Raw genomic sequence first — 26141 nt, forward strand, 5'->3', positions numbered from 1 at the left:
AATGAGAAACTACAGAGAGCCGCAGCCTCTTCTAACGCTCCTTAATCATGACCACCGGACCTCTATCCAATATCAGGCAACCAGTAGTGGAACGACTGAACCCGTTTCCAGCAATCCCTCCCCTGATGGAACGGATGTCAGAAACAGAGAGGCGTAAAACGAGCGATACTACTAAATGGAGCGGACTCTTATTTAACTAAGTGACCCACCAAAACAATGCCGACAAAGACAATGAATACATCAAACTTAAGCAGAACAGCAAATCTAGCTAATCTTCAACAAAAAGGGAAGGTGAAAACCGATGTTCTTTCTACTATGATTTTGAAGGGAAGAGATGTTCCATCGCAGAATGGTCAACTAAAGTCAATAAAGAAGATAGTTGACAAAGTGAATTGATGGAGTAATCCAATATCAGGGACGGTTCATCCCTGAGGCATCCAAGTGAGCCAAAGGGGCTATGTTGCAGTCCCTAGTTAAAAAAATCCACCACCCAAAACATCCCGAGTCACAGCACCAAGAAATCTAGTGAAGACTTCTAACAAAACCCAGAAAAACAGAAGATTATGGACACCCAAGTTCTGGAGATAGAGACGAGACTGCCAAACTTCAGCACTACCATACAGCTGATACTCTCATCACAGCAACACCAAAGCACCTTACAGAAGCTCTTCTTCCAAATAGCAAAAGATCACAACCCAAACCCTAGAGAGGAAGAAGATGGAAGAGAATCGCAAAACAACCACCTTTGACAAAACCTTCACTCAAGACCACAAGAGAGGGAGAGAGAGAGAGGCAGCAGCAGCAGCAGAAGCGTGATGAGAGGAGAAACAAAGCGCCTTTTTTATACATAGCGGGGGGCAAGCAAGGTGAAGAAAAAAAAAAACCCTAACTTGGATCGAAGTACAAAGGTTGCTTTTTACCTTCGCTGAAGGGTCGGATTTCGGATTATGACCTACCCCAGTAATCCAGGATCCAAATTTAAGTTCAGATCCAGTTTTTTGGTGAAATTTTCAAATGGTTATTTCTTGTTTTGAAGGTGTAGTACAATCTGGAAAAGAAATTGATTATCGTAATAATATTGGTAAATTATTTGTTCATCGACCAAATTTAGCATACGTACCTTCCAAGTTCATTGCTTTAAATGATATTTAATTAATTTAAATGGCAGGTTTTTTATTTTTAAATAAGAAGCAGAAAAAAAAAAGAAAAAAAAAAAAGGGGCATTACCGTAAAAAGAGATATTTTGAAATACCTCATTTCTCTTCTTTCTCTCTCCCTCTTCAATACCAGTCCTCGAATCCGTGACGTTTCATGGTACCGTCAACTAATACCACCACAACGTCAGGGACTGGCCGGTGGAAAGAAAGTGAGCTAAAATTTTCAACTCATATTTCTGCCGTCTTTTTAATTTATTCGGCAAAATATCGCTTCCTCCTCCCTGCCGCTTTTAATTTATTCGGCAAACTTCAGTACCTAGAGCGAAGATCTTTTCACTAATACAAGCTCCCCAAAAAATATTATGGAAGTGCTTTATATTCACAAGTTTCCTAATCCCCGGTAGAAATTCAAGCATGAAGATGGGCATTGGCCGACGTAGTTATTTGCCGATGCACCAAGTTAGCGTACATAACTTCTCTTGCTTCAACTGATCTTTGACTGGTTTTCCGGAATAAAGAGGAAACAAAAGACAAAAACTTAAAGTGTGATGAAGGGCGTAAGAAATTGAAGCATGGAGAAAAGAGGAATGTTGAAGTAACTCATTCTTTGTTCTTCTTTTGGCCCTATCTTTTCAATGGGGTGAAAAATACTTCGCCACTGTGGAGGGAGATTGTTTGAACCTATGCGATAGTTGGTTTAAATTGAAGCGGTTTAGTCAGAACGGAGATGGAAATTTTTCTTGAAGGGGGCTGATTTATATTGTTCAAATGCTTTTATTATAAAATCTTATAGGGGCAAATGAAAATTTTTAAAAATTATAACTTTAAAATTTAATTTTCTCAATTGCTATTGGAAAACAATAATACCCACAAAAATCAAAGTAGGGTTACACCCAGGGGCAGAGCCAGAATTTTTTCTAGGGTCGGGCCAAGACAATTTGCAGGCTGGGTCGGGCCAGGGTCGGGCCAAGAGGAACGACGAGGAGCGACCGATCGGGCCAAACTAAAAAAAATTGATTTTTTCAATGTAAAAAAAAAAAAATCTTGGGCTCACCCAGGCCATGGCCCAGGCGGCCCCCCCCCCCTCCCTCCGCCCCTGGTTACACCACCTATACGACCTCAGAGTAGTTATCGAATGTTCCTTAAAACCTAAACTATAGCTCTTATAGTTGCCCATCAACTAAAAATTTCTCGCTCTGATTAGCCGTAGTTGCCTAGCGTTAGGATTTAGTTAGATGGTTATTTACTGCCTTTGAAGTGGAAATTTTTTTTCACTAGTACAAACTGGGGAAAATAGTTGCTTGCCTCTTTTGATCAAATTGATTCCTCATTTGAATCGCGTTTATTTTTCATCCTTACGAAATGAATCCCTCTTATTTACACGGGTTCACTTACCACTTTAGAAACGGTTCTATGGTAGATAAGTTTGTTGTTTGCTGCCATGCTATTATTATTCACAAAAATAACCAAAATTAAAGCAACTGCTACGATGTTTAAAAGTATTTATTTCATGAGATGCAAATCATTTGGAAAAAGCCAAACAATTTAGCATAAACGTTTATAAAAGCTGAAATATGTAGACAAGTCCCAACTTGAGGCTAAGACTCTTATAATTGCCTACCCCAGTAATCCTGGATCCAAATTGAGGTTCAGGTCCAGTTTAATGGTGAAATTTTCGAATGGTTATTTCTTGGTTTGAAGGTGTAAGTGCTCCCTAGTGCAATCTGGAAAAGAAAATGATTATCCAAGTACTTTATATTCTTATATTTTGAAAGATTTTCAATGCATGGTAAGAATTCCTACCCTATACAATGTGCCCATAATGGGCTTTCTCAATAACATCTTATAGTGTTGATAATTTGTTTTGTAACACAACAAAGTTGGCATTCAGACATTTCCTTTTTCTGCTTTGGGTGGCTTTTAATGAATCTAAAGGAAACCAATGTTAAAATTTTGTTGGATAGTTATTCATTGTTTTTCTACGCTGGAACTTTTTCACTAGTAGAAAGTAGAAAACAAAATTATGGAAACGTTTTTAATTTTTTCTTGATGCCGGGCGGTAATGACTTGTATAATCTGCCAATGGCAGGTTTTCTTAAATAGGGAGCAGAACAAAAAAAAAGGAAAAAAAAAAAAAAGAATAGGTGCTACAAAAGGAGGTATTTTGAAATACCTCACCCTTTTTAAATAACTTAAATAAACCGTACCAGTCTTCGAACCCAAGACGTTGTAGAGTACAATCAACTAATACCACCACAAAGCCAGGAGCCAACTGGTGAATGAAGAGTGAGCTAAAATTTTTAACTCTTATTTTTGCGGTCTGTTTTTATTTCGGGAAAAAATCGGCAAAATATCGCTTCCTCCCCTCTGTCGCTTTTATTTACCACTGCATAAACGGTCCTATAGTACTTAGAGCGAAGATTTTTTCACTAATAATACAAGCCTATCTCTGTATATAATAAGGGAGTGAATTTGCCTATCCTACGACCAGTGTTTAATTAATTGAATTGTATTATAATTTAATTCATATAGCATGGTTCTTGGGTTTAAGGAGGAGCGAAGGGGGATCTCATCCTGTTGCATTGAACATGATCCAGCATCGGTCATGCTTGACCTGATTCGTTTGCCAATTTTGCTTCGAGCCTTTAACCGAAACCATACCGCCCTAGAAATCGGGTCGGGTCTGTGATCCACAAACAAGGTCATCCGGCGAACATAATAAATACCTGCCACCGCCCTCCCGAGCCGAAGCCTGTGCTTCGCGTTTGCAGCTTCCGTGGAGTAGGATTTCCCAGTGGCATAGAGGAGCGGGTGAGGGGAGAAATTGTTTTTTCCCGGCAATTTCAATGACGTCTAATGCTTCCCGAAGTCTTCACGTGGAGGGTGAACCGGAAGCCAAGCGACCAAAGGTCGCCGGCGACTCCATGATCTCCGGCGTTAGCGAACGCGTCGAACTCAACCCTGCCGATTGTAATCTGGGTTCGTGCTTTTTTTTTTTTATTATATATATATATATCTCGCTTATATTTTTAGCGTTTTCAGTTTCCCATTTTCCGCCGCAGTTCGATTTCGTTGCTTTGTTTCCGGCCTCTTCGTAGTCGGACGTAGTGAATTGGTGCGTTTGGGCTTCGGTTAAAATGATATGCAAAGAGCAACTGGTTTCTTGCTGAAACGTGTTGTTTGTGGGAGTTTTAATACTTTTTGTTGTTTCCTGTTGCATTTTTAATGGTTATGTCGTGAAAACATTATCCTTTTTCGCGTGTTAGGGCTTAAATTTTTTTTCTCGCGTGGATTGAAGTTCTTTTTTTTCTTTATTTTTTGATGGTTCAATGGAATTAGTTATCAAAATTCGAAAGCGTATGATCTCTTAGTTAGGTTCGTAATGTTGGTTGAATCATCGGGTTGGAGACTGGAGTAGCACAAGAGAATTATTTCAGTGGGGTGTTAAAAATACTTCGAGAATGCGGAGGGAGAATGTCTGAATTTATGTAAACGTTGGTTTAAAGTAGAGCAGTTGAGCTATCTGATTCGTGAAACGGCGTCTTAATTTTTTGTCATTGAGCAACTATGGCGAGGGAATGCGGATGCAAGGGCAGTTTAAGATGGGTGAATTGGAGGTTGTATTCTGTGTGGACACTGACCATGTTTAACATCTTTCTTTTTTTACAAGTAAGCATTCACCAAAACTAAGCAATATTGATTGTGGTGGGTTTGGGGTTCCTTTTGCATCCTCGCTAGTGATTGTGGGTTGGTCTTTCACTGTTCAGTGCAATAATACCACAGGAAATTAGAGGGTCTTCCATTGTTATTCAGTGCAACATGTCACCAGACTTAACATTCTTGATCTAGATGGGTTTTATTTGTTCGAACTTGGATGTTCGGTTTGAATTAGTTTTGAATATAATTTTGTAGAGGTCCTGACGGTAGTTTTCCTTTTTCAACCGAAGCATATCATGAAAATTGTGCTCTACAAATTACTCAAGTTTGAGTATATCATATGGTTCATTTTAGCTCTTACATCTGCATCTTTCTTCAACAGATTTCAATATAGAACAAAATGGTCTTCAAGGTCATGCACTTTACGATGGGGGATTTGCTTACTGCTGGTCTGGTGCTCGTGCAAATATTGGAATTACTGGAGGAAAATACTGTTTTGGCTGTAAAATTATCTCCCAGCAACCAGTTGATATGGAGGACACGCCTCCTGATCAGCAGCATGTATGTCGAGTTGGTATTTCGAGAGGCGATGATAATGTTGGAAGTCTTGGTGAAAGTGAACACAGCTTTGGTTTTGGTGGTACTGGTAAATTTTCAAACTCAGGAAAATTTTCAGATTATGGTACAAAATTTGGTGTTGGTGACACTATTGTCTGTTCCGTGGACCTTGAGAGCAAGCCGCTGGCCGTGATTAGCTTTTCAAAAAACGGGCAGTGCTTGGGGACTGCCAAACAATTTGATGCCGGACCTAGGGGCCTACAGATTATAGACTCTGTGGCCAAGACACTGGCCTGGGAGTCAGCTTTGTTCCCACATGTCCTCCTGAAGAACGTTTTGGTTCAGATGCAGTTTAGTATTGAAGACGGTTTGGTCCCAGAAGAAGGTTATAAACCTTGGAATTGTGCTGTCCAAGAAAGAAATATGATATCTGGGCCTACGTTCCTTGGTCCTGAAGATCGTGAAGTAATAATGATGGTAGGCTTGCCTGCCTCTGGAAAAACCACCTGGGCTGAAAAATGGATAAAGGATCACCCAGAGAAGCGTTACATTCTTTTGGGAACAAACCCAGCGCTTGATCAGATGAAGGTGTTTCCAGTTTACGGCTTTTCCCCTCCTTTTGATTCTATTAGTTGTGCATTAAGTTTGTTTTGTAGGCAGTGCACTTTCAAGTATGTAATACCAGTTCAACTGAGTTGTTTCCTGCAGGTACCAGGGTTACTGCGAAAGCATAATTATGGTGAGCGATTTGATCGTCTAATGGATAGAGCGACAGGAATATTTAATACTCTGTTAGCAAGGGCTGCCAAGACTCCTAGAAATTACATTCTTGATCAAACTAATGTTTATAAGAGTGCTCGGAAAAGGAAATTAAAGGCCTTTATTAATTGTCGTAAGGTAATGTGTATGAACTTCATTATACACATTAGAAGTTGACTTTTTCCCCCCTTGTTTTCAGTTTTTCATTTTGCTACAAGAATTCTGATCGCCCTTCATCTTGACTTCCTTACCAAGCTGTTTAGATTGCTGTTGTGATATTTCCAACTCCTCAAAACCTGAAGAATCGTGCAAAAAGACGATTTAAAGAAATGGGGAAGGAGGTGCCTGCTGAAGCAGTAAATGAGATGCTAGGTACTCCTGAAAAAGTTTCGTGACATCCTGACATTATGTTCTTTTAGTTTTTGTGTTGAGTTGAAGCCTGATATTCAATTGGACTGCAAACCTAAGTGTTTGCAAAGCTTTCTTTTAGATTTTCTCATCTCTATGGTACCCCATGGGCGCGTCTGTTTATGTCTATGAATAGCAAATGCACGTCTTAGGTGCCTCTTGCATGCACATACTGTTCAAATGCATGTGTCATTCATGTATAAACACACATGCATGAAATAATTTGATGGGAGAAAATCTATAATGTTGTTAATAAATGATCAAAGGAGCAAAAAATTATCTGCAAACCTCGATTAAAATATAAAGTAGGTAGGGGTCTTTTATGGTTCTAATTCTTTAAGAACATTTTTGTTGATTCACAGCCAACTATGTATTGCCAACAAGCAAGGACATGCCAGGGACTGACGAGTTGTTTGATGAGGTAGGTTAACTGGCTACATTCAGTTTTCCTTTCTGTTCCTTTGCTTATGTTCTTGTCTTGCAAATTGATGAGTATTTGTCGTTAATCCTTCTGTTCATTGGTTAAGATTCTCTTTCCAGAGTTGAATCGGGAAGATTCACAAAAATATTTGGATGACATGAAGCATGAATTAAGGTCCCCATTGAAGCCAACAGACGTTTCTCCATATTCACGAGAAGGTTCTGTTCAGTCATTTAGTAGATGTGGTCCACCTAACATGATTAACACAGGTTATCACTCGAAGACTTAACCTTCTGTCCTGTTCATTGCTGAAACTGAATTCTAGTAATGCTATTTGTGGTGTTTTTACTCATGTTTTTATGTGTGAATTCTTTAATCGTAGGAGCTCCTGGGTCTCCAAACTTTCATTCACCTTTTCCACGTCCAGATCCTAACTTTCCATGTCCTCAGCAGGTCAGAATTAAGCTTTGAACGTGATGTAAGCTTGATTATAGACTAAAGGGTTAACTAACTAAAGAGTTAACTATCTGGTTCTTATTAATGCACTGATAGCATGCGGTATTCAGACTACAAAGATTTAGTACATATGTTTCTTCTGTTGGTGGCATCAGAAATTAGTTAATCAATATGTAGGTTTCGCAATTTTTGATACTTTGGTGTTGCCTTCTGGTTTTTCATTTCATTTCATAAGATTAAATACCTTGCGGAGTAACTTTAGAAATCATGTTTTTAATAGTTTCATGCAAATCCTTGAATGGGAATCTGTAGGCAAGATCATATTCTGGTCCTGAGTTGTATGAAAGATCCGGCCCTCCTCCTGGTGGATATAGTCCAGGTTTCTCCACTTCGAGTCATGCATTTCCAAGGGATCATCCGTATGGCACCAGCTCCAGGTACGGTAGTTCTCTAGCAAGGGATGACTCCTACGGTGGCTATAGGGGCAGCGACACTTACAATGTGTCAGGGTTTAGAAGTCCCATGAGTTCCTTATCATATGATGGTCGAACTGGACCTTCTGGGGATTTCAGACTACCTCATGAGGGCCTGCCAGCGCAGACCATGCCTCCAGTTCGTTTGCAAAGTCCAAGCCCTGTGTCTGCTGGTGAGAAGTCCTTTCTCTTTTCCTTCCTTTTTTTTTTTTTTTGACTTTTTGGCTATTGAGGAAGTGCCTGTGAGTGGATATTGTGACTTTTGATGATGTCTAGTGTGCTTTGCGTTTTAGTGTTGGCTACAGTTTTGTTTTACTTGATTGCTGATATGATGTGTTTCGACATTGATATCTCAAATTCCAATAAAAAGTTTTTAGTAATCATATTTTTTTGGGGCTTTTATTTTCAAGGCGTTTCAACAACCAACTACCTTCGTTTTTGCTTATTTTACTAGGAGGCTGTCTGTGGTGTTGGTAACTTTCTTGTGTATGGTGCAAGGGTGTGGGATTTGGGGTTTGAAACTCTAGTCATGATAGTACTGGGGACAACCGATTCTTGCCATTTTCCCCTTATCACTTTAGGTATTATTTCCTCCTCATGCGGGGAGCAGTGAATGTATTGGTTTTTTGTAGTGCATCAGATCAAAAGTTTGTTTCGCTTCCCTTAGTTCTTTACCTTTTTAATCTCCGAAAGGAAGCAGAATACACTGATGTGTCTCAATAGTTAATACTTTGAACGTGGATACGTAAATGGAAGCATGTCATTGCTTTTTGCCTTCACCTGTTTCAATGGAACTATTTTAACTTGTTTCATGTTATATTTTTCTGGTCAATTTATCTTCATATCTTCACACTGCATCGTAGGACAAAAGAAACTCAGTTCATATTCGTTCAGTTTATGTACTGGTATATTATTTATTTTAAAGAGCTTCAACTCTTCCGGTATATAAGAAGTCTTTCTCGTCTTCATATGGTGGCTTCAATGATAGAACCCTTAGGAGGCCGAAATTTTTTTCTGTCGGATGTGTAAATGTTGGTTGGTGCTACATCTTGAGATCTCTCAAAGGTTATCTGTTGCATTTACCATCTTCTATGTTTAAGATCTTTCATCTTAATTTCCAAATGTCAACGTTTTCTCTCTTTGAAATTTGCAGGTCCACCTCGAATACATTCATACGGAGATCTGCCCTATGGTTCACCATATGGAACTCCACCTCCAAAGCGTCCATATCAAGATTTCTCACCTAGAGATTCATATTCTGGTCTGGTCCATGGCACCCCTCCACCAACGCATCCGTATGGAGACAGGCCCTCTGGATCTCCCTATGGAGTTCAACCTCAAAGGCATCCCTATGGAGGTGTCCGCCCTGCTGGTAGCTTTGCAGGCTCTTCCCCATACGAAGCTCCACCTCCAAGGCAACCATATGGTAATGGGGGCTTGCCTCCACCAGTCGGCCGCTATTCTGGACCATACTCGTCCTATACACGCCCAGACTCTAGTTTCTGATAGCTTCTGCTTAGAGGTATTCACATGGTGCATGTTTAAATTGCCAATTTTGTTGAGTGTATATTTAGCCGACTGATTTGGTCGTTGTATGTATTGTAGTGTGATGGCTACAGATGTTTCTTTTACCACCTACCACCTGTTGTTCCCGTGTAGCTCGCAAGCACATGTGCATATGGGCACCTGTATTTAAGGATACGGCCAACAGTTTAATGTATTTCAACATGGCTATTAAAATGAGTTAGTTTGATATTAAATTTAGTTCTTCAACGAATAAAAGCTAGATGATCTGCTCCAATTATTCTTGTCATGCAAAAATGAAACAAGAAAAAGTGCAAACAGAACCCACGTTACTGTCATCGAATCCGGGAATCTCCGCGACAGCGCACAGTGATACCATCATTTTTTTAGAAACAAGCTGGTATGGTGGCAGATGGATCTGAGATACGGTCATCACATAATTAGCATATGAATCATCAAATTCGTGTCACGGATAATGTACTGAACTGAAGGTGAATGGGTTGATAAATTTGGTGCATGTCCGGAGATAATTTAACAGTGTTAGGGTGTGTTTGGGTGATAACTTCAAGCGTGTTTGAATGATATTACATAAAATGCCCAAAGCCAGGAGTAAGCGGGTCCTTAATCTTACTGTTAGATAAACTGGGTTTGCGAGAAAGCTCATTGTTTTTATCTTGTCACTCAAACAAACAAATCAGGTTTTTAAGAATTATAAGTTTCGTTCAATCCCAGGCTATGCATCACCCAAATTCTTTCTTTTTAGTCCGGTTTGGAGGAATGCCATTCATAACAGGTCTGTAGTAGGTCCATGGTTGCAATGTTTCCTACTGCATTTCCTCAGGCATAAACGCGTCCGACTCACATTCAAATTCATAATCACAGAACTTTAGTTTGCAGGTTCACCAACTCGACTTACCGTGAAATGGCGAATATTCACATTCTCAGGGGCATTGAATTCCAAGTCGGACCCGGAGGCAGCTGCCTCTCCAACCGCGTAGATCTTAGAGACGACGTATGCCATTGAAGCGAGCCCAATCACAATGCTACACACATGTTTCCGAAGAAATTGGACTGGGTCTGATCTAAGGGTTTTATCAATGGCTAATATAGTGGATAAAATTCTGAGTTGTTTCTGGTTCGACATTTATGGGGCATTTGGTTACTCGGCATTTGAAATCCATAGATCTGACGTCGTATGCTTTTGCTGATATGGCAAAAGATACATGAAGAAATCCATGGTTTATTAAATTAAGGATCTTAGGTCTGACGTAAGACCCGACATTTAATATCCTTATATTACCTCTTTGCATTGAGAAAAGGGTGGGTTTAAGATAAGAGAGGAGAGAGTCTGACCTTAAAACCAAGGTTCTCAAATCCTGAAGATCTCAAATCAGGGGCCGTCAAACACGCCTACAATGTATTATTTTGTTGGTACATGATCTGGTTCTTTTGCAAACTTTTGCAGACACTCAGTTACTCAAATCTTTTTCATTGACAGAATCCGACTGGCCGAATTCACTTGTGTACACATTCCCATCGTCGCACATATATAGTTGATGATCTTGAATGAATGATGGAGAAGTGAGGGTTGAAACCCCTGACACAGCTAGACCTCGGTTGTGCTAAGCTCTTGCTCCATTTATATGCATGTTTGCTGTTTCTGTAACTGGTTATAGACGCTATGACATAGATCAATGTGAAATTGTACCATTACAGATCATCGCAGCAAAGCCCGCCCGACTTTGTTGCTGGTGATGATGGCGATGATTTTGACGATTCGATGCATGAGTTTGGCTTTGCCTCCAATCACCAAAAAAGGGAAGATATATTTGTTTGATGCGGACGCTGCCTTTGGAATCTCCGCCATTACCACAAATTTTCTTCAATTTTTCAAAGATCATAGATGAGCTCGCTCCTTCCACCAATATGCTTATAAGCCTGTTGACTCTGAGAGGTTCATTGATCACATATGATGTATGGCTGATAAAATTAATTTATTTTGTAATCCAAACAATTAATAGTTGACTGCCATCTTATGAACAACAAAGTTCTCAGTTGCAGGAGAGAACTTTGTCAGTGCTCTTGTGCAGTCAAATCATTGGCTGCTTTTGCTATTCTTTCAAACAGGTAGTGAAATTGAGAGGCAGTGAGGAGATTAAAAATGATATGGTTAGTTGTTGATGGGTGGACGGTAGTGAGGAGATTAGAAATGATATGGTTAGACTTGCTTTGTTGATGGGTGGTTAGTCTTATAATGGGGGACATCACCATACATTCACCGTAGCAGCAGTGAGAGAAGGGTGATGTGGGAGAGAGAAGGGGAAGGGGCTGCAGGTTTGTCAAGAAAAAGGAGAACCTGCTGGCCCTCCTTCCTTTCTTTGAAAGGGAACCATCAAGTCCCTTTTGATCCCTCTTTTAACCGACTGAAAGAACGGTGACTTTTTTGGTTCCTTCCTCACATACTCTCTCTCTCTCTCTCTCTCTCTCTCTCTCTCTATATATATATATATATATATATATATATATATATATATATATATATATATATATATATATATATATATATATCTATATATCTTAAAGAGTTATTTTGCAATCTAGAGCAACCCTACTCATCCATGTGATGACTCATTGTCCATTAGTTTTATGGTCACTGATCATAGACATTATGTACAATTATCTGACTTCGATCAACTAAGCACATGAAAATGAAGTTGAATTAACTTTGGTACGGCCAAAAGCCGAAACCTAAGAACGATAATGTATTTTGTGCTCGGGGTGGACATATGGGGTTTCAAACTTTCTTGAGAACGGAAAAGCAAAAGGCATATTTCACTTAAAAACATATATATTTCCTCAAAAACGAAATGCGGTGAGCGTGGATCGAACACGCGACCTTCAGATCTTCAGTCTGACGCTCTCCCAACTGAGCTATCCCCGCTTGATGACATCGTATCCCAGTGATTTTTTTTATTGGTTAATAATTCAGTGAAATTTCTCTGACTTCATATATTCTATGGAAAAAGGAAAAGAGTTCAACTGGTCAGGGCCTTATCTCACCATGGAAAAAGAAAAAGCTCCCCCTCTTTTTCCAGTGGAAAGCAAAGTGGTCACCTAACTTTGCAGAGAGAGAGGAATGTATGTAGGCTTCACTTTAAGACTTTCTCCTCAGCTTATGGTCCCCTCGAAGCCCCAACCACGTGCTATACCATCTCTTGCTACTTACTACCGTATTTTTCCTTCTTCCCAAACATGTAAGAATCAACAAAATTCTAATGCAATAATACGACTTTTATGACCTGCCGTTTATGTATATTTCAATGTTCTTAAGCATGCGGGTTCCTGGATCATAACAAATCCGGCCATGAGTTAAGGTTTGGCTTGACTCGCCCTGGCTCGTCTTTGATTTGCCCCTAACTTGCTTGATTCAGCTGCAGTAATTTGCATTATAGTTATTTCAACACTCGACCGAGTCGACAAGCCAACTCACTTATAGAATGATCCAGTCATCGGAGTCACGGATTTGCCAACTATAACAAGCAAGCGCCGGCCGGACGGAAGAAAGGAGAGGCATCGGCGCACCGGCAGCCGGCCACCACCCATAGCTTTTTGTGGTCCCAGGCGCCCATGCCGGAGCTTTCATGGCGGGGCCCTAGGGCTCGGCCTTTTAGTGCCTTTTGGCTCCCCGTCGTTGAAAAGGTATGACGCGCCAAAACTGCCGCTCTTAGTTTAATTAACACCATCATTAGCCTCTGCTTAATTCCGAAACTGCCCCCCCCACCCCCCTTCCAAGTCATCGGCTGAGCTTGGTCGTTGACCTTATGGATTGCAGCTCATTTCAGAAATGTCGCCAGCAGTGCTTCGATCGAGCAGCTGCTAGATGGTTTATTTGGATGATGTTTGTCTTTCACAATTAATTTTTACAAGACTTGAAAAATAACACCATATTCTTGACTGTTGAATTTAAAATAATATTCATAATCATATTCTATTTTCATGAATATGAACACATTAGCCTTTGAAGTATGTGTTATAAGAACATACACACAGCTATATTTCAAGAACACGATGTTTTTCTTATCAAATGACCAATAATACAATGCAAAACTTTATGTTTTCGGGTCGGGAAAACGGCACCTGATGAGTCTAGAAATCTGGAATCATAACTTCATCCCTTAGAATGGGATCATCATTCGAATCAAATTTCTTTGTTATTAAACCTCATATGTTATCTTGAACCAAAACACATGTTACTGTTATAGATGGATGATGCTATATAGCCATGTCAGAGACCCAGTATTAGGATTATAACCAGATTTAAGGGAAACTTAGTTGAGCCAATTAGAAGGTAAATATGTTTAAATGGTTTCGGGTTCGAACTCAGATCCATATGGTTTTTGAGGCAGGGACACTTCCGTAATTTCCCAACTTGAAGCAGCACCATCTAGAAAGTACAAACTTTCTAGAGGAGCCATTGGTTATCAGCAAGTGCCAAACAACAAGGAGGACCAACAATAGCTTATATGGATCAAATCCTAAAGGCAAATTTATCAATGTGGAAGTCAAAAAGATGACACCAACTTTTCTCATTGGCCCATACAAGCCCTGTACATGGCACCTCAGAGAAAGTGATCCACTCTAATTAATATATTAAATCAGTGGATCTGCTAACTTTTATTTTGGATATGGCCTATGGCCCCCCCAACTTTCAATGCCCAATGTCCTCAACCTTTTCATAAAAGTTATGAAGATCACAATGAGGTCAGATAATTATATTATAATCACTATAATCATGATCATCAACTTAATCGAAGCCAATTTACATTAACTTTTGTTTAGACGCGCACCCCGGTTAATGCAACACTAATGAACTTTCTTGATGCATGGTCTCCTTTTATTTTATTTGCTTTCGTCCAACTATGCTTAACTTCGTAATGTCAATAGAGTATAGTTGAGCGACGGAGCTTAAATTATTGGTTCCGCACATGCAAAGGTTCTAACTTGAAACTGCTCTTGGATGCTTTTCAAAAGTTCCGGTCATTTCACCAGGGAATCCTTGAAAATCAATGCAAAAAACGATCAAATCAGGTTACGATACAAAAAACAATAATAATAAGAGAAAAGAAGACCAAATTCTAAGATGTTTTCAGAAGTTCTCATCATTTCACCACCTGGAAATCAATGCAAAAAACGATCAAATTATAGAACTTTCAGTTTAGGATAAAACGATAAAAGGATGGTAGGCAATAACTAAGGCAAAAATGTTTCATATTTTATGATATAAAGCTTGCTAATGAAAAAAAATATTTGCTGCAATTGTAGCTCGAATAGATTAAAAGGTGGTTGATGATCAAATAAAAACAGTCTAATCCCACATCGCTTGTGTTCTCTGTGATGGCCAACTTTTATTGACATTCTTATAATACAAGAATAGCTGGCCCTCTCGCCTGCTCGCTCGCTCGCTCGCTCACTGGAAACGTGACCGCTTCACGCTGGCTGGGACCCACGGTTCGGGAGCAGCTGGGCAGCACCTTCAGTCAACCCCAACCGTCAATCTCCCCTTGTGTGTTGAATGATGGTTTTCTCTTTTCTGGAATATTTTCATTTTTTTTTTTTGGTTTTATGTTCACAAATATAAAGGAAAAACAATAATTTTGTAATTGCATGCATCTTTTAAATAATGAAAAACTCACTTCACTAATAATACACTTACCTGCTCATTCATTCGGTTATTTGACAGTAGAAACACTTTGTACATGTTTCATGAATATACTCTACAAATTTGAGCAATTTCATGGAACACTATAACTATTGTTCCATGAACTTGATCTAATCTTTTGGGTAAATTTATAAGAATCTTCACTTCTGCTAAACTACGTCTACGAAAACCAAATTTTCGATTTGTTATTTATTATTAGCTCTACATTAGTATCTACGCACAAGAGCCTTGCCCTTCTTGCTCCCCATGAAACCAGATTAGTTGTTTGTCATCTATTGAGATTCCCATCTTCAAACCCACGGGTATTCTATTCAAACAAGAGTAAATTCGTCCGCATTTGGGCCAAACGCGCAATGATCTACCAAAATGGACTGTGGTAGCTGTCCACAACATTAAATATTTGTTCCACTATAGCTTCAGATTCGACGTTTTAACAAAGAAGAAATTAGAGAAGATGCTTCGCCATTTAAAGCTCTCAATAACATTGATAATGAATTTATTCTTATTGCGATTGTCGTTGTTCAACTATGGCACCGTAATTTTCAGCGGCTGATCTGCTCGAGGTGTAATATAATGAGATGCCATAGGGGAATGTGAGACATAATAAACTGTGATGCCATGGGACAATGTGATTATAGGTGCCATTTAGCTTGTTTCCAATTTTATGAATTTTACAAGACGGATGTTAATGGAGAGAGAGAGAGAGAGAGAGAGAGAGAGAAGTTTTTCACCTTTTTAAAGAAAAATAATTAAATAGCTAGTCATGTCGCAGTGTGCACATGAGCTAGAAATAATCAAACATGGCAAAGTTGCAGATATTGGAACAAAGTTATTTCTACAGCAATGGTGTGTACCAAACTATCAGAAACTGTGCATATGCAGGCCTTTCGGTTGCGGCCTCTACATATTCTTTTCTTTCTTGCCTGCTATGACCTCTTCCAGTTTCCAAGACAACCGAGCCTCCACCCACTTGCAACCTAAAACAAAAGCCTCTCTCTCTCTCTCTCTCTCTCTACAGTATTCACAGATCAAGTACAAATTTGTTGTCTCGTTGATCTCCAGTCTTCACAGATCACGTACAAGTTTGTTGGATCATCAGTTCTATTCCTCGCCTTCCTCTTTAAATGTCGTCCTTGTTCACATGCAGAGTCGATTATTCTCTTCAGAAGTCTATCTTGATCAGTCCGTCAATTATTCTCTAGAATGTGTTCTTCTCTTTTCCCTTATGCGACGCACTCTACCAATTTTCTTGGGCCATTGCTCTCTTTCCCTCCCTCTCTCTCACGCCTGTCCTAAGTAAGGACACCGATTTCAAGCCATCGTTCTTTCTCTCTCTAGAAATATCAAAGTTCTTTGGTGGTTCGTCACATGGGTACATCATGATTTCTCAAGGCCAGAGAAAACCGATCGTGAGGACGGTTGGTTAGTGTGGATTTCCTCGGAAGTTCTAATCGTCAAGCTTTCTCTCTCTAAAGGGGATAAAAGATTCAGTCTGAGGAATGGTCGTTTGGTGCGCATTGGGAGTCGCTCGGCACTTTCACAACGATGGGTTCCATGTTATCGTCTCCGAATTCCAACCCCTTGATCTCCATTTTCGTCTGCTTCCACTTACTGGTCCTCCTCTACGCTCCCCACTTATTTCTCAGGCTACTTTTCTCGCCGGTTCTTATCTGCACCGGCGTCCTCTTGGCTGGAATTCTTCACCTGGGGGCGACCAAGAAGCAGAAACAACTCGAATCGACGACCGCGAGGCAGAAGCAAATCGAATCGACGACCAAGAAGCAGGAACTACTCGAGTCGACGACCCAGAAGCAGAAGCAACTCGAATCTCCGAAGTCGGCCGTTGAGATCGAAGACAAGGAGTGCGAGAAAGAGGAGGCGCGGGAAGACAGGGAGTGCGAGAAAGAAGAGGCGCGAGAAGACAGGGAGTGCGAGAAAGAGGAGGCGCGGCAAGACAGGGAGTGCGAGAAAGAAGAGGCGCGGCAAGACAGGGAGTTCGAGAAAGAGGATGCGCCGGAAGAGAGGGAGTACGAGAAAGAGGAAGAGCGGGAACCGGAGGTGGTTTACCAGCAAGAGAGGCGGTTCTCCGACATATTCGTGGAGTGGCACCGACGAGCCCCACTGGAGGTGATATACGAGGACTCCGAAGGAGAGAAGGATGAGGAGGCCGGAGATCGGCCAGAACGTCCCCCTGCGGCGAGAGAGCGGGTAGAGGCGTGCTCCCTGAGTCTTTGTTATCCGGACTCCGACTCCGACAGCTCGTCGGACGATGGCTTTCCGGTAATCGACGAGTGGGAACATCCGGAGAACCGATACTTCCGGTGGGAGGAGGAGAAGGACGACGGTCTGATCGAGATACCCATCTTCTTGGGCGGCGACAGGTGCCGGTCTGAGGGCAGGGGGCCGGGTTTCTTCCCTGCGGACGAGGACAATCTCATCGAAATTGATCTGTTTCATCAGACGGTTGTCAAGCGACCGGACTTTCCGGCGAGGATTCAGGCGGCCACCTGATACCGGTTCCTGCCTCCAGAGGCTTAATTAATCGGAGACATCCTGTCACTAATTCGTCTTTATCTCATATTAGTGGCTGCTTTCATAACTTTCTTCTTCTAATTTTACTCTGGCGGAAAAAAAGCTGTTCTCAGAATCCACCACCGTCCTTGCTTGCTTTATTGTTGCAAATGGGCGAAATACAGAATCGATGTTTTTGGCATTTTCAATTGGTACCAGTTCCAATCTCAATATGACTTTCATGTACTTAGTTGATTCATAACCGTTCAATTTGCAAGATCTAGATCTTGTCGCCTCAACGGGAGATGTTTTTTTTTTATTATTATCATGTAATCATACATATAACAATTGAGAAAGAAAATGTTCAAGAAAAATCATAATTTGGTTTAAAAGGGAGTGATCGTTTGAGTTTATGCTAATAACAATTGTTGATTTTGATGGATCTTGCAATTGTTTTCCATAGCCAGTTTGGGGTTTTTCTTTTCCTCTTGGAATCTGATTTTCAATCAATTTAGCCATTTTCATCCCCACAGGGCTTTCACATCAAGTGTTTGCAAGCTTGATTCATGCACAGACTTAGAAAGCCAATCCAGTGGCTGGTCATTGTCTGTCGTCGCTTGCTTGAACCAAACCATGCATTTCTTGAACAAACAACATTTTATATTTCTCTTCGACTGTCATCTAATGGTCTCCCCTTCTGGCTATGTATATATTGCGTGTTCAATGGATGCCAAAATTTTATATAAGTTTTTTTTATGAAAAAGTTGTTCTGTCTTTATAAGTAATCTGCTTTCATATGATGAACATCATAATGGTGTTGGTTCGCTTTTCCTTAAGAGGAAGGCAAAGGAGAAGTTCCAGCACTTTGTGGTGATGGAGTGAAATGTTTGAGCTTCTAACTAGCAACGCCCACAAGATACTCATTCCAACTGTGAAGCATTAGGATTTCTTACGTCTTTCGATCACAACTTTTTCTTTTTGGAGAGTCTTTGCTTCCACTCTAGTTGATGATTCTGTTGCCTTTCTTGGCTAGCAACACGGCTCACATTGGTTGTCGGATATTGTAACACCTCAGAAATTGGTCTTAGCCTTTTTGGAGTTGAAGCTGAAACTACTAAGGAACGGATTGGGATCTACGAAACCAAGTGTCTGAGCCTAGAAGTAAATCGAATTGTTATAGATATACCCAAGAAATAATTACAAGTCACTGCACAACAAATGGGCGATCACCACACAATATTTGAAGCATAACAAATAGGTGCTTAACATTTTTTTTTTAAATTCTCAAATGGACGCCGCATCACACATAACAATATGTAACTATTTCATGAACATAACCCAAAGATTGAAATAGATTTATATAACATCTTAAAAAGTGTTTGATGTATTTGCTCCAACTTTTATTGTAGATTCACGGAACAATGACGAATTGTTTCATTTGCTAAACATACATACCCTCAAAGTTTTTCATCGCCATCGAAATCACTACTAACTTGCGATCATATAACCCAAGATGTCTCTACATAAAGCAAGCAAAAATCTCCTACTTTTAAACACAATGCGGTTGCCCAAGTGATCAATGACCATGTGTTTGGTAGGTCAAAATTCTACAGCTACAGGATCGGCATGATTTGATACGAGTTAGGAAGAAGAAAAGAAAAGCAAATACATAACTGAAACAAAGGAGTAAGAGGAACTAGGGGAGATGAGAATTGTTCTCGCATCTAGAAGCTAGAATTTCCAAAATTATTAGAAGGGGATGGGCTACATTATATCTCAATCTCCCTATCTTTAGATGTCAGTTATCTCTTTCTCAAACTATTGGTACAGGCCTGAGGACGGCGGGTTTAGATCATCCGGTGCCGAACCCAGATCCGAAAACTTTTTTGGCAAGCCAAAAGGCAAGAAACTCAACTTGTACAACTTTTTTGTTTTCTAAAAAGCAAACAAAAGATTCTCGGGTCCCAATTATCTGGTTTGCTTGTTCGGTGCATGCACGTCTCTCGATAAAAAAATGTTATTCCTGTTCGTTTTCCTGCTATTATATGCTTGATAATCTAAACTTTCACTTAGGTCTAAAAAGAAAAAAATTTACTTCCCAGATTCTTTTGCCTTAGTGAGAAATCTTCAAATGTTTATGTTAGAGAAGAAATAGGGTCGACATTAATCAAAATAAATAATCGAGTCAGTTTTGAGACCTGAATGAAGAATATCATGAATTGTCCACAAATCCAAAAAAAAAAATGATGTTTTTTTCAGATTGATTTAAAAAAAGAGGTGGGCTCATTGAGATCTTAATAGGATAGAAAATTGCATGTACGTAAAAAATATCTAGATCTAGGAAGGAGGGGACCCAAGGAAAGGCTAGTGAATCAGACTTGCCACATCCAAATCAGTTTGAAACATGGCTCATTAATGAAACATGATATTTTAAAAAAGAAAAGATGACTTGAGAAGAGCAACAGACTGCCAAGCAGTCCCTACCAAACACATGGATTGTTGCATTCAAGCCTCCCCCTAAATTATGTGCGCTTCATTTGTCACCATCTACTGCTGAAAAGCCAAATGCAAGCAAGTTTCTTCACAGACTTCAAAAAGATGCACACATATATATATATATATATGTGTGTCCTCTTTTACACTAAGTGGGGAGTAACACCTCTTGTCTCTTCTACTACTTTACTTATGGCTTTGTAATTTTAAGCATCGATTCATCTTTATGTCCAGTGATGATGAGAGCAATGAAAACCTTCAACACTTTTTTCCAAATTAATCGATAAGAAAAAAAAAACAAATTAAGGAAAGAAACCATTATCTATGGATGTAGATTGATCAGATTCGGATTAGATATCCAATTGGATTGCTTCAAAAGATTGGACATGAGAAAAAAAAACTAGTTAAAAACAATTGAGAAGTAAGATCGGATTCAGTTGAGTTTCAAATAAAAGATTGATCGGCTTCAGATCTGGAATTTTCTGGTGAAACCCATGTATCTAAATCAGGTCCGGTCCATACTTGGCCAAAGTGTGAACCTCTTGGTTTGAGTTGGGCGGAAGTCATGCTTGAAGGGAAATTAGGGGAACTGAAAATCTGGTTAACTGAATTTGAACCAGGTACAGATTCAAGGGGATACTGATCCGTACCCGGATAACCGAGATCTGACATGGGCTACCGAGGTCCGAACCTGAGCTAACGGGTCGGACCCAGACACAAACCGGATGTGAATCTCGACAGTTTATTATATCCAAGCTGTTTGGGTTAGCTAGCTCCTGGTGTGATGGATCACAACCCAGACTCGACCCGATTTACTAATTTGTGCTAGGCCCCCTATCTTCATCGTCCAGGGTTCTCCTCTCTCTCTCTGTGACTCCTCCCGCCTCTTCGTCGGCCCTTCTTCCTCAAAGGTATGGCGGCAAACCTCAATCTTCCTTCGTCAGCTTTCTTATTAAGGATATTGACGCGTTTTCTTACCTTCACTTTCGGTTGGGTTCTTTGTAGGGTTTTAGGGGTTTTAACAGGCGAGATTTAGCATTTCAGTTGACTTCTTAGTTCCTGAACTTGGCTAAATGCGATTTTCTGTTTTTATTTCTGTTTTTAATGTCAATGCTTTCCCTGCTTTTTCTGGTTTTGTTCCTTCTTTCCCTGGTTTCATTTGTGGTTCCTCTTTTCTCGTAATGCTTAACGTTGGAATTATTGGCCACAGCAGCACTTTTTGGTAGTTGTAGATAGAGCCTGCTGTGCATCTTCGGTCGAACAACCAGTTTTGTGCTGCAATTTTGTCCCGTGAGAACAGGGTCATGTTTGAAGTCGTTGCTTTTGTGTCCTTTTGTATATTGCAGATCGTTGCAACTGAATTTCTTGGAGTTCTGGGTTTCTCAGAGATTCTGGAGACCTGGTGGGGATCGATAATTTTAGCTCCCCGGTTCTATGGTTACGAAAAGTAGTTTGATCATTTGATGTGCTTGTGATTTGTCCATCCATTTTTCAGCTTTTCTTGTGTTGATGAAGAGGCAGTCTGATTTTTGTTTACTTTGGGAGGCTGTGAGCTAATATAAAAGTTCTAAGCTAATGAGAAATGTGATACTCCGTGATGAAGTTTTAGTAGAAAGTCTAAAATGCAATTTTAGCATCGCAAGATGTGAACTCAGAAAGTCGAAAGCCTACAAGTTATATCTCGAAAGGAGCAGCACAAAAGGTGGAGCATCCTTTTCTGCCTTGGATCAACTCAATTATAAGTTGACCTGCCAGTGTCCATTAGGAATTTAGGATCATTTCTGACTTGGTTGGTGTCTGCATATCTTCTTCACTCCATTTGTTTTTTATGGTCTGAAGCATCCAAGTAAGTGAATCCAATTATAAGCTGGACCACTCAGCCATGAAGGAAACACCGGGAGCCACTACATGCTTCCTTCTTGATAAAAGCTCAAACAAATTTAGTGACTTACGTCTGTGAAATATTATTTGCATCTTTAATGATAATTAGATGGATAAACTGAATGCTAATAAATGTTCCATTATGTTAAGGTTGATTGTTGAAGTTTTAAGAGTTAGGGTTGAAAATCACTTGTGCGTACCTTTAACTTGAAACACAAGCACCCGAAATTTTCTCTCCTTTACTGGCCTATTTATGATTTGTTTTCTCCTTTTTTTTGCAGAAATTTTCAGGCGGCCAGCTGAATGTGATTTCCCTACATGTAACATGCTCGTTGGGGCATGTTGTCGTATGAATTCTGCTCTCCAACAGCTACTTTACTATTCAGTCACTATCTAGTGAACTCCATCTAATAGCTCCCTATAGTAACATGTTTTTTAATAGAGCGGAAACTTGATCTGGCTCGTCTCCTTTGAGTCTTCACAAGAATGTCTTTTTCTATTCTTTCTTGTCCGAGTGCAAACCCTGTGAATGTGCCCAGCATTGGTACCCGTCATAATAAACCATCTGCGTGGAGAGGATCCTTTGGGAGGAGATGGGTCATAAATAATAGGATTCAAAAGCTAAACTGCCTTGAAGGTCAGGGGTTGTCCTTTGGTTCTTCCTTGCTCTCGTCCTACTCACTGTTTTCCTTCCACAGGAAGGGTAAACTTGTCACCCATGCCACAGATGAGGAAAATAGCTTGGCAGATTATGTAGATGAGGCTGAGAAAGAAGCAAGAAAGACAAGTACGCTTCCAGATAGATTCAGGAACTTAACTAAGGAAGCCCCTGATCGTCCTGTTAGATGGCCTTGGTTGATCGGTATGTTCTATCCAAATTGAACCCATTCAAGCATCATTTCTAAGAATTACATGTGTGTTGTTCCCCTTGAAAAATAACTGCAGTGACCTCTGATATGCTAGTGAGCATCTAGCATGTGCCTGTACAGAAACAGTTGCAAAATAAATGTAGCTTTTGCACCATGGTTTTATGTAGTGAGGATTCCAGTGTAACTGAATTTTCTTAATATTTTATGTGATTGCATGAAATTCGATTGCATGAAATTCACGGTGTGCTATGGTGCTATCAGCTAAAAACATGATTCTCATTTGTAAGCTTATTAGTTTTGTTCTTGTCAGTTTGTTGAATGAAAAGTAACTGGAAGCGGAGCTTATTTTCTATTTCTTGTCAGCTTATTTTGGCTCTTTAAAGTACAAAAATTTCCATGGATTGGCTGCATGTTACTTGGCTGTAATAGTACCATTTGACATGTTAGACTTGCTTTCGAGGGGTTGATCTCTGCCTACCTTCTGCCACATCTCTTCAGCAATCCCCGTTCTACTACATTCCAACCATTTTCCTGCCAGAACGTTTCTACACTAGTACATCTTTTTTTTTAAGCTGAAACATGCCCTGACCTACATTATTGGATTGAGAGAAGAAAAGATCCATCTAGAAAACTATTATGATCATCCTTTCCTGAGAGGAAATTCGTGTTACCTTTATTTAGTGAAAACATAAGTACTCGATAAAAGTAAATGTTGATGCATTTGAGGACTACTCTTTCTCTCTCTCTCCCTCTCTCTCTCTCTCCACCCACATTATGCCACATCCATTAATCCACCCCCTTTTACTACCTTGTCCAACCATTTTCCTGCCAGAATGTTTCTGGATTAGTACAGCTTTTGATCGTTTTATTGCTGAAAAATGGCATGAAAGAATTCTTTATTTGGTTTTGAAAAAGGAAAGTTGGGCTAGGAAGCTGTTCATTACCACCGCCCTTTCCTGAGACCACATTCATGTTTGGCCTTCATAGAATGGTAAATATTGACGTATGCACAACTCTCTTTCTGTTTCACATGCACACATATACTCTGACACATACCCACAAACACATACTTGCAAACCCCCTCCTTGCACACACACACACACACACACAATCACATTAATGAGCGTTATGTTCTACTATTGAGTTTCATATCAACAGGATAGTTAAAATAATGCCAACAACTATGCGTGGTTTACAATGCTAAGGGTCATTATCTCATATTACATATAATTATTCGACTTGTGTTGCCATTCCATACTGGTTTTTAATTATTTTCCACCAATTTTTCTGTAACGTATGTAATTGTGCCATGTCCCTTTTGCCCCAATATATTGCCCGAATTAGAACGTTGTCAATGTCAGTCTGATATCTTTCACGTAATTAATTGGCATCAGTTGTGGAGTTTTATTGGAGACCAAATGACAAGAGTTGGGCGTGTGATCTTTGCTAATTATAATTGTTTTCGATACTTGATTTCTTTTGAAGTGAGATCTATTCCTGTTCATGGTCCAAAATAACCTCTGTGTATCTTGCTTATCTACAGCGGTCGTATTTCTTCTTTATGCTTGGCGAACTGTTCTCTGGGAACTTGCAAACTGGAAGAAGCTTGTGCTGATCATACCTCAGTTTTTGAAATATCTTTCCAAGTTATTATTGGCTTTCATATTCCATTTCGCCGGTGACCTGATCACTGGTATTATCTGGCTAGTTGAGACTGTCCTATACACTCTTCGATCATTCTACTTCAGTATAGTAGCTGCTGCTCCAGTACAGGAGCTGACCATTGTCATTTTATTAACATCATCAGTACTTGCTATTGCGGAAGCTGTAGTTCCAGAGTCCGTCAGTGGCCAGCCTTATCTTCTAACATTTGCTGGTTTTGTTGGTTTTGGAGCTGTTAAGGGATTTCTTCCAGAGGTGATATTTTGGTTGCTTTTGGTGGGCATGTTCTGTTTTTCACGCTTTGTTGGTAAGAGAGATCTTGTCTCTGCAACCTTGCCAGTAGCATCATTGTTGGTTGCCATTGGTCAGCCTTGGGTCAGGGCACTTGTAATGCTTTCCTACACGGCTCTTGCTATTACTCAGCATTCCAGGTCAGTCCGCGGCAAAGATGGTGTTGAAGATCTTCCTGCCATTGGAAGGCAGCCAATCCCATTGCTTATTGCAGCTTTGGCTATTGGGGTACATATAGCAGCAAAATGGATCCGTTACAGGCACTTGACTTGGATGATAGCCTAATGGCTGATAGCTTTGGATTGTGGAGCAGGTTCCTGTGCTTGAATGGTCAATGTTCTTAGTTTGGAAGCCTTGGTCACAGCTGTAGTGTGTTGAGGATTGCATATGGAATTGTCTGTAGTTCGTGCCATGGTTGAGGCGATGTCTACTTGTATATTTTGAGAACTTTTTGCTTTTTTCATGCTGATGTCTGTAGCTAGGCATTTGAAAATTTATCTTCCTTTTCGTTTTCTAATGCCAGAACATTAATTGGTAGAGTTCTGCGCTTCACACCGAGCCTATACGATCCCTGGAGTGCACTTTCCTAGGTTCCTAGGTGCTGTGAGTTGTAGAGTTCAAGTCAACCCTGCGTTGGCTCGTGTGGTGGTGGGCAATTCGAACATTGTAGCCACAAACATGAGGTAGAATCGGAGAGAAACAGTCTTTCTTATATGAATACTGCATTGTTATTTGTTATATAGAATCAAGAATTTCGCCTTCGGAAATCGAAAAGGGAAATTAGGATTTTCTGTAACCACGCTTTTCTGCCAAACCCGCCCGACTGATGGGGGTCAAATTTGCGTCTCTAATCTGATGAAGTCGTGGAATGCCAATGTGTGATCCAACGATTTAAAAAACACAGGTGTCGGACTCAGACTGGATGCTCTGGATACAACCCAGTAGTGTCGATCGCATCGATAAGTGTTCCCCCATGTTCTCTTCTATGATCTATCCAAGAGTTAGCGAGTGGGATTTAGGGCGTTCGAGATGGAATTCAAGCTGAACTCAACTCGGCTCCGGAGTGTCTTGAAAGAAGCTCCAACTCTTTTAATAAATGTATTATATATATATATATATTTTGAGCTTGACTGAGATTAACTGAGTTAAGCTCACTTTACTCGGTCTCGACTCGTTTACATTGTCGAGTTCATTTCTTAACTCGAGCCAAGTTTATCGAGTAGCTCGGCTTGTTGACTTTTTTCTGGAGAAAAAGCCTTTACCCCGGCAGCGAAACCATGAAAGAAAGATGAATTGGCGCCA

General features: G+C 40.2%; 3 protein-coding genes and 2 non-coding genes across 6 annotated transcripts; 3 read left to right on the top strand and 2 right to left on the bottom strand.

The window, feature by feature from the left end:
* Positions 1-332: 332 nt before the first annotated feature.
* LOC116246540 (small nucleolar RNA snoR99) lies at positions 333-437 on the bottom strand. Its single transcript, XR_004170724.1, has one exon. It is a non-coding gene; the product is annotated as a small nucleolar RNA snoR99 (small nucleolar RNA).
* A 3473-nt stretch (positions 438-3910) lies between these two features.
* Positions 3911-9649, top strand: LOC116246354 (uncharacterized). Of its 2 annotated transcripts, XM_031618203.2 has the most exons (10): positions 3911-4136; positions 5197-5960; positions 6081-6269; positions 6395-6503; positions 6902-6960; positions 7067-7229; positions 7343-7413; positions 7729-8062; positions 9043-9411; positions 9495-9649. In XM_031618203.2, exons 1-9 carry the CDS (start codon positions 4004-4006, stop codon positions 9393-9395), a joined length of 2175 nt encoding a protein of 724 aa, XP_031474063.1. In that variant the 5' UTR covers positions 3911-4003; the 3' UTR covers positions 9396-9411; positions 9495-9649. The 2 variants fall into 2 exon arrangements, with proteins under 2 accessions (XP_031474063.1, XP_031474062.1); XM_031618202.2 differs by having other exon boundaries at positions 9043-9649.
* Positions 9650-12281: 2632 nt separating this feature from the next.
* On the bottom strand, positions 12282-12354 carry TRNAF-GAA (transfer RNA phenylalanine (anticodon GAA)). Its single transcript has one exon. It is a non-coding gene; the product is annotated as a tRNA-Phe (tRNA).
* Positions 12355-15964: 3610 nt separating this feature from the next.
* On the top strand, positions 15965-18085 carry LOC116250880 (uncharacterized). The gene has a single exon (XM_031624858.2). It carries the CDS (start codon positions 16678-16680, stop codon positions 17641-17643), a length of 966 nt encoding a protein of 321 aa, XP_031480718.1. The 5' UTR covers positions 15965-16677; the 3' UTR covers positions 17644-18085.
* Positions 18086-20925: 2840 nt separating this feature from the next.
* LOC116257316 (uncharacterized) lies at positions 20926-25378 on the top strand. Its single transcript, XM_031634339.2, has 3 exons — positions 20926-21047; positions 22299-22879; positions 24430-25378. The coding sequence occupies exons 2-3, from the start codon at positions 22504-22506 to the stop codon at positions 25122-25124; spliced, it is 1071 nt and encodes a 356-aa protein (XP_031490199.1). The 5' UTR covers positions 20926-21047; positions 22299-22503; the 3' UTR covers positions 25125-25378.
* Positions 25379-26141: the final 763 nt, after the last annotated feature.

This window comes from Nymphaea colorata, chromosome 1, assembly GCF_008831285.2.
Source record: "Nymphaea colorata isolate Beijing-Zhang1983 chromosome 1, ASM883128v2, whole genome shotgun sequence".
Classification (NCBI taxonomy): Eukaryota; Viridiplantae; Streptophyta; class Magnoliopsida; order Nymphaeales; family Nymphaeaceae; genus Nymphaea; species Nymphaea colorata.

Bases quoted from the DNA above. Each gene is read 5' to 3' on its own strand.
- LOC116246354 (XM_031618202.2), top strand. From the start codon at position 4,004: ATGACGTCTAATGCTTCCCGAAGTCTTCACGTGGAGGGTGAACCGGAA. The intron at 7,230-7,342 runs GTTATCACTCGA...CTTTAATCGTAG, and splicing joins ACCTAACATGATTAACACAG to GAGCTCCTGGGTCTCCAAAC. The intron at 8,063-9,042 runs GTGAGAAGTCCT...TGAAATTTGCAG, and splicing joins TCCAAGCCCTGTGTCTGCTG to GTCCACCTCGAATACATTCA.
- LOC116250880 (XM_031624858.2), top strand. From the start codon at position 16,678: ATGGGTTCCATGTTATCGTCTCCGAATTCCAACCCCTTGATCTCCATT.
- LOC116257316 (XM_031634339.2), top strand. From the start codon at position 22,504: ATGTCTTTTTCTATTCTTTCTTGTCCGAGTGCAAACCCTGTGAATGTG. The intron at 22,880-24,429 runs GTATGTTCTATC...GCTTATCTACAG, and splicing joins TAGATGGCCTTGGTTGATCG to CGGTCGTATTTCTTCTTTAT.